The sequence below is a fragment of the Ixodes scapularis genome, unplaced genomic scaffold (genome assembly GCF_016920785.2).
Source record: "Ixodes scapularis isolate PalLabHiFi unplaced genomic scaffold, ASM1692078v2 PGA_scaffold10__122_contigs__length_95168666, whole genome shotgun sequence".
Classification (NCBI taxonomy): domain Eukaryota; kingdom Metazoa; phylum Arthropoda; class Arachnida; order Ixodida; family Ixodidae; genus Ixodes; species Ixodes scapularis.
The window spans coordinates 93,016,787-93,025,157 of NW_024609836.1; the positions used below are offsets into that span (position 1 = coordinate 93,016,787).

Consider the following 8,371-nt stretch of genomic DNA (forward strand, 5'->3'; position numbering starts at 1 on the left):
GCGCGTGTGTAAAGCGTCTATACCGAATATACTAAAATTCCAGAAACCACGGATAGATTTCGTGACTTATCTCATCATATTGCCCCTTTTATTATTACTGGCGATTTCAGTGATGTATCCAAGTATCGACGATACAGTGTCGGAAATCAGTTTCGCTTCAGTATTTTGTATCGGTATCGGAAAATTCTGAGGGTCATCGGGTATTGGTATCGAAGGTGCTTTCTTTTAAGTACCGTGCCCAGCGCTGTAACAGCGGTGCTGATTTTTTATTATCGAAAATTTAATTATACTCACCAGCTAAGAGTGGGGAGTTTTCGTAGATGGTTTTTGCCGTCCCGCAACGGTCTCCGCAACCCGCTTCGATACCCGGGACTCTATGTCAAGGCCATCGGCGCGCAGGCGCAGTGACGGCTTCTTCGTTGCCAATGGCTTAGCGGAGGGGAAACGCGGTCTACGAAAACACCCTAATTATCCGAAATACCGTTTATAGACTATAACTTGGCGTCAACTCGTGCCACATTACAGAGGGAGAGGGGTGTTGTTTGTTTTTTTATACCAGTTTCCGCTTCTTGCCATGACCTCCGCAACGCAGACGCCTCTACTGCGCACGCCCACTGCTAGCCTTGCCTGCAGAGTTCCGATTCAGGTTGTGGAAATTTGCGCAGAGCGTTGCGGGACGGAGAAAACGATCTACGAAGACACTCTGCTGTCAAGGCCAGCCTAGCATCCGCAGTACTCCAGCGCGGCCAAAGCTACTTGCGCGAGCGGGTGCAAATGAGGTGCAAGTCGTATAGCCTTGACAACGTAGCGCGAGGCAGTGCGATGCGTAGTTTCAGCAGGAAAATGTTTTAGGGCTGGCGTACGGTAAACATCTGGTATTTGCTAAAACTCCACTGCGCAGCTTGATAAAACCGTGCACCGCCGAAAGACATACTACGTTGGTATATATTGCACGAGAACGTGAAACAGCTGATAACACGTGATGAATTCCCGGAGAGCAATTTAGACAAAACCCTAACTCCACTGGCAATCTTCTTTTTTTTTTCTTTTTTTAACGCGGAAAGTTGAGTTCTTGTTTGCGTTTCCAGCAGAGCAACTATACATCCCAGCGGGCACTTAATGCCTTTCGAAACGGCGGCCATGAGAAAAGTAGTGGAGTTGCCACGTTGTACTAAAAAAAAAAATTATTGTAATTACCTTAAGCCTACGCAAAAAATTAAAAAAAAGCGCAGAATACGTTTTTTTTTTTTTGTTTTTTTCTTCCTCAGTTTGTGCGCGTGCGTGCATGTTTCTTGTTTTACCTAGAGCCACTAAATGAGCTGCGCTTAGAGTATCGGCATTCCGTTCCCCGACATTGTTGTGGGCGCCGCCATTTTTGTGCTTGTGCAGAGCAGACGCGACTGCCGATTGACACGATTCAAAAGTGCGACTATTTCAGCATTAGATTCGGTGTTATACCCGTGCCACACGGGCAACTCGAATGCCATTTACAACGAATGACATTTGAGCGGACGGCCAATCAGCGCGCGACACTCCGGGCGTGGCGCATTCCACGCACAACAGACTGCGAGCTGATTCGCCGATCACACAAATGTCATTCGTTGTAAATGGCATTAGAGTTGCCCGTGTGGCACGGGTATTAGGAAGGTCATGTAATACTGCTTTTCTCTGTCGCGAACTGCTTAAACATTTGTGGAGGGCGGAAAAGCGTTTCCTGTGATTTCAGATAGAGCTTCAGATAACTGGCAACGCGCTCGTATGCGAAAGCCGGACGCCGGCTTTCCGCGTTTTAACGCTTTCGGCCAGTGCAGTGGAGACGATGGCAGCCATAGCTTTGCGTCTACCCCCTAATCCTTCCAATCAGAGCTCTCCGTTCTGACGTCCGCTCTTGCCTCCTCCTCTCTCTCACTTTCTCGGCGCATTTCCCCTATTGAATAGGTGGAACGTTTTGTAAAGCATGCTGCCTTAGGAAAGGCTATACTAAACAAAGAATACACAGTAGTTTATTAAAAAAACAAAAAAACGTTTCTGTACTTTTTGGTGCTCCGTCAGTATAGCAACGGATCAAAGGTAATGCAAGGGTTATCATGTTCGGACACCTTCATCCACGTAAAATATCAGCAAAAAAGATAAAACATAATAACCTGCTGATGTCTGAAATCATTCATTTAGATAGAAGACTAAAATAATCGCTCGCTAGTGAAAAGCGAATGATTTTGTGTCACATATGAATTGCGAAATCTAGGTTATGTGAGCTTTAAAAAAAAGCATACGGAGAGGCCGTGGTACGAGCTTTCGAGGTTCACCACTGTAACTATAATTACACTTGGTTAACTTCGAAAGCCCGTGTACGCGTACTCACCTCATTTTCTGGGTCAAATGGAAAAGGTTTTAGCTTTGTGATGGGGGGGTACGCCATCTGACTCCTTTTATTTTATTTTGTTCGCTACATCCAACTAAAGATAAAACAATGAACCCAGGCGAAAACATATGTTTTCTACCAGGTGAGGACAGGCAGGCTTCAAAATGAATGATCATCGAGAAGAATATTTTTTTGTTCAATGTTTATGTTACAATAGGAAATTTTCGATTGCGGACGAAACCGAAACTGAACCCCTGAGGGATGATGATGATAGCGTTTGCCCCCACCTATGCGGAGGGCAAGTTCGTCTGCTTCCTTTGCGGAGGTTGTGGTGACGTCAGAAAGCCAAGCTCTGATTGGTTCTGATTTCATAATGGGTAGAATTCAAAGCAAGCTGCCCTAGAGGTCTACCCACCATTCTTCAATAAGAGCCAATCGGAGCTCGGGCTTTCTGACGCCATTACAACCCTTGCAAAAGAAGCAGACGAACTTGCCCTCAGCACACTCTTCAGCTGAGACTGCGGTGGAGGCTACGTCCTCGTTGGACCAGCCATGCGCCTGCTTTTCTCCACGTCATCACACTCTTACCCATACCCACGCGCAGAGAGTCTGGTCACGTGATAAGAGAGAGGTGGGTGATTGGTCCGGCGGGCACGCAGTTCCCTCTGCAGTCTCGGCTTAGGGATGCAATTTCGGTTTCACCCGCAAGTAAAAAGCAAAAATCGTGTTGTAGCATTAATATTGCGCTTTTTTTTTTACGAACATTCATTTTGAGACATGACTAGCCTAATCAGGTAGAAATGTTTTGTTTGTTTTCTTAAGTTCAGTGTCCCTTTAAAGGGACGCTAACTGACAGGATATTTATGCTCGCCAAGGTTTTTTTTTTTTTGTACATGACATATGCGAGCCGAAATACCAAATACCGCAAATTTGCGGCTTGAAATTCGTCTTCTTTCCGCCCGAAAACCGCCGATCGAGAACTGGCCGGCTTGAGTCGCGCTCACTTTCTTCTCCATTGTCACGTGCCGTTTCCTACGGTTTAGGCAGAACCACCGAGCATAGGCGTAGACTACGGAAAGGCATCGGGGCTTACAGGTTTGAGTGGTTTCTATATATTTACCCTAAAAGCCTGAGCATAACCTTTGTAGGCTGCCTGCCACATTGACCACGTAGAAAGCGTAAGTATTGTAAAAACAACTTTAACGCTAAAACTTCGTTAACGTATTGAATCACGACGGCTAAAGTTCACCTAGTGGCTTTTGAAAATATCGCAGCGGGATTACTTTGAAACGCGAATGCGAGTTTCTAGTTCACCACATTATCTAAGCGACGAAATTCGAATGAATCATTTGAATAAAGGCGGATTCTGACGCTAAAAATGCGAATAATAAACGCCGCAAAGGAGGGATCGATACACATGTATGTCTTTTACAAAACCGTCAATGTAGTAAATAACTGCACGATTTTCATTTAATTTTTTGTTTTTGCTTCTACCCCGGTTGGTTGTGGCGAAAAAAAAAATCCTGTACACCACGCAGGATACTTTTTTTTCTTGTTTTGCGCGCGGATCCGCATGTTAACTTTTTTTGTTGTTGTTGTTGTTGTTGTTGTTTTGTTTTTTTGTGTGTTTTTATTGTTTTTTTCTTTTCTAACAAGGGGAGGGTGTAATGATACCATGAAGTCTCGAACATTTGTTGGAAAACACTTGTTGTTTAAAACACTTGTTGGAAATCGTGCGCGCATTAATAAAAAAACTTGGGGGCGAGGGGAGTCTAAATGTTTTTAGTGCTATTCCCTTAAAAAAATAACCGAGCGTTTATATTTCTCTAGCTTCAGCGTGACGCAAACATGAGTCGTCACGCACGATATGACATCACAGACAATACACGCTCCGTGGTGACATTGACTTTACCACATGCTCTACCTGCTCCCCATACTGCGTCGCATTTCGCGTCTATCATGCAGGCGAAGCAGGTGCTGAAGTACCACCGCGTAGGAAGCTACTGCACGGGGAGTCATTTCCCCGCCGAAATCCTCCGATCGGCTCTTTCCTACAAACACCAACCGGGCGACGTGTTCATCGTTACATACCCGAAATCCGGCACCACCTGGATGCAGTGCATCCTCTACCAGATCTACACCAATGCTGCGCCCATAACCTCCATCAAGGACTTCGCAGAGCAGCTGCCTTTTCTGGAACGAACAGGTGCAGAGGGCCTATACGATTTGCCGCGGCCAGGCAGCGCAATCAAGACCCATATGTTATACGACCAGGACCGCGTCTCCCAGAGGGCCAAATACATCTACATCGCCCGAAACCCGTACGACGTTTGCGTGTCCTTCTTCAACCACTACAAGCACCTTCCCGTCTACCACTTCGAAGACGGTACGTTTGAGCAGTTCTTTGAGATGTTCATGCGCGGCGATGTCGACTTCGGGGACTACTTTGACCACCTGCTCTCCTGGTACGAACATCGTGACGACCCTAACGTCTTCTTTGTGACCTACGAAGACCTGAAGCAGGACACTCGTTTTTGGGTGCAGAAGGTTGCCGACTTTGTCGGGCATCAGTTCGGCGATAAGCTGCGGCGGAATCCGCATGTCATGGACAGGATTCTGGATGCGACCAGCCTCGCTAACGTCCGGGAGTTGGTCCGGCTCGAGAAGGATTACCAGCGCAAGGTCATCATGGAGACACCCAAGGATCGCATGCCAAGGTGGGCAGCTCTTTACCTGGACATGGGCGGAGGTCTGCTGAAAAAGCCAGCGGCTGGGCAATTCGTGCGGAAAGGCATCGTCGGTGACTGGAAGAACTATTTCACGGACGCGCAGTTTCAAAGGTTGAAGCGAAAGTTCAGGGAGAGATGCTACGGGACGGACGCCATGAAGCTCTGGAAGAACTTAGATCTGTGCTGAAATTGATATGTCCTCTTTCTCTCATTTTTTTCTTTGACTTTTACTGATTGAATTACCTATTCGCCAGGTTTTTGCACGCTCTAATACGGTGTACAAGGTGCCGGTCAAAAACACCAATATCAATATTTTCTCGTTCTCGCAGGTATGGCGTTAATGATAGAAACAACATAAAAGACGCCGATGACTTTTTCTTCTTTTCTTTTTCTTTGTATGATGCGTTGAAAGTTGTTTTACACTGCTGGTTTTAGAAGCCAGAGTAGACGGAGGCGGGATCTGTCCAGCAAGCAACACAGGGACAAAAGTATTTCAGTTGTCTGGCTTCTTGGGATATTGTGAGGGGAGGGACGCCCGTGGGTTGGCTGAGCTGAATCAGTCGGCAGGTTCTGTGACTTCCAAAGGTGTGAACGGGGAAGAGTTGTCCTTGAGTGCGGGCATTTTTAATGGTTGTTGTAATGACGACTGCCTTCATACGTCTGAAGGTCGGGAGTGAATTGTTTTTGTAAACAAAGGGAAATAAACGACACAGATGCTTGAGACCTATGTGTGTGTTGTCCCCCTTCTTGTTCATGGGCCTCGGGTTTTCATTGGGACAATTGTTCATATTATCTTTTTTTTTTTTCATCGCATTTATCCAGTGCGTTGCGAATTCCTTCGTAAATATGCTATACGCAGCGATTTTAACAAAGAGCTTGATGGTCAGCAAACGCGTGCAGTGTGTATCTGAGTGAACTTGCTGTTCCATAAGCCGACCATTAGACTTCACTCGAATGACCTCATTATAGCTCATCTTTGCTACTTAAATATCGTGAAAGATAATAAATCAATCAATTCTATTAGCGTCTAGAAATCACAAGGACACATGCCTGAAGCCCAACACATTCCCAGAAGTAAACTGGTACATACGTAGCTCGATACAAGGAATGGACTACAATAACTAATGACCACGTGCCTTCGATCGAGCAGCCGGAGACACTCTGTAACACGAGCTCTCTAGTGAGAACATACTCGTTCGTAAGCCAACGCAAGTGTGTGAACGGGCCTTTACGTTTTCGGCGTTACTTGATGACGACACGCGCCTCTGGCGCCCACTGCGCCCTGACAGCATAAGCCTTCCTCCTCCCTCCTCACCTGTGCACACACTTTCCACTATTTTTTTTGTGCTGTTTTGAATTTGTGCATTGACGGTATAGCGCCACCTGGATCGCTTCAAGATACCTGGGGGCATTCTTTTGAAGATGGTTATGATGATGGAAACGTCCGCTCTCCAAAAGCGTCAATCGCCCGTACTAGGAGCAATGAGCAACGGAACGTCGTCGTCGTCTTGGTCGGCTCCCATAAGACAGGACTCCACGGAATCTGCAGATTACGGCAATCGGATGCACCTGCCGCTGCTTCCTCGTGGAAAGCGACTAAACGCCACAGACGTTCTACACGGCTACCCACGAGGTAACCCGTACGAGGTTACCTCGTGGGTTACCTCGAGGTTACCCGTACCGAAACAAGGATTTCGCCGAGGAGCTGGAGGAGTTCATAGGGATGAATCACGTGGTTGGGCTGAAAACACCGATAAGCATCCGTTGGCATCGAGAATACAAAACTGGTTCAAACAAAAAGCAACAACACAGATTTCCTGAAATATTTCTTTCAACTCTTGTTGTCAAAGCTCGTCCGTCTTAGACTAGGATTGTTAGATTTTCATTAGTTATTCGCTGCAACCGATAATCACCGTTTTTAGTGTCCGTCCGAAGAAGATAAGGGAAAGACAACCGCCGAATGCACATATAAATCCCGGAAAATCCACGGTTTACGCATAAACGTTTAAACTGTTCAAACAAGGTTCACGCAGCAGCAAAATCGGTCTAACTTTGCGTGAAATAAGCTATGAAATATGATATATTGCGGGTGGGGGAAACAAATATAGCACTCATCAGCTTTGTTCAGCAGCAGCCGTGCGCATTTGTCAATTCGCGGAACATCCTGTACTTTGTCGGAGACAGTTGAGGTTTCCTATTAGGAGCGCAAGTTCGTCAGCTTCTTTCGCAGGGGTTGCGATGACGTCAGAATGACGCAGAGTTTTGATTGGCTCTGAATGGAAGGATAGTTGGTAGACATCAAGGCAAGTTGCCTCGAGGTCTACCCACTATCTTTCAAGCAGAGCCATCAGAGCTCGGCGCCTTTCTGACGTCACCACAGCCCCTGCAAAAGAAGCAGACGAACTTGCACTCCGCATAAACACCGACAACTTAAGAAACGCAGAACGTGGCGAGTCCCGCGCGTCTCATTATATCATTCTGCAGCCAATCAGATTGAGGCGTTGACCGGTAAGACCGCCCAAGAACCAATCACAAAGCAAGGAGCATCGACACAATAAGCCACTCGCCTCGCGCTGACGGTGACTGCAGTACCCATACCTTACACTCTGCTTCGTTCTTCGGCGGTTTTCCGCATAGCTCGTTAATGAGGTCACCAAACTGCTCCTACTAGACTTCCCTTTATAGCACTAATTGCCTCGACGCTATGTAAACATTTAAAAAAATAAGCGCGCAAGCGGTGGTGATTCTATTCTTTTCTCTATACACTCTAAAAAAAGCCCGTGCGTCTACTTTCCCGCACAACACCCGGGGAGCCAATCACCGCAACTCACGGAGGCAGCTCAGCGAATGACCCTGCCGAAACATATGTTTAGACCAAAAAATGCAGTCTGAGTTGTGACATTAAGCAATGCAAGCGTGACGTTTTGCATTGCTTAATGTCACAACTCAGACTGCGTTTTTTGGACTAAACGTATGTTTCGGCACCGTCATTCGCTGAGCTGCCTCCGTAAGTTGCGGTGATTGGCTCTCCCAGTGGTTTGCGGGAAAGTAGACGCACGGGCTTTTTTTAGAGTGTATACTGCTAATTGCCTCGAGGGGGAGACAGCCCATTCGTCATAGGGCAACTGGTAACAGGCCCGTTTGTCGCAGCGGAACATTCGTCATAGGGCGATTCGTCACCCTGATGTCCTGTCACACAATAGTTACAGGATAAACTTTGTGTCCGAACCATTCCGACCGAACGGATTAGTTTATGATGAGTGGTAAAATTTCGATGAAG

General features: G+C 46.7%; 1 protein-coding gene across 1 annotated transcript; it reads left to right on the forward strand.

The window, feature by feature from the left end:
* Positions 1-4,321: 4,321 nt before the first annotated feature.
* On the forward strand, positions 4,322-5,494 carry LOC115316766 (sulfotransferase 1A3). The gene has a single exon (XM_029976251.4). It carries the CDS (start codon positions 4,322-4,324, stop codon positions 5,276-5,278), a length of 957 nt encoding a protein of 318 aa, XP_029832111.3. The 3' UTR covers positions 5,279-5,494.
* Positions 5,495-8,371: the final 2,877 nt, after the last annotated feature.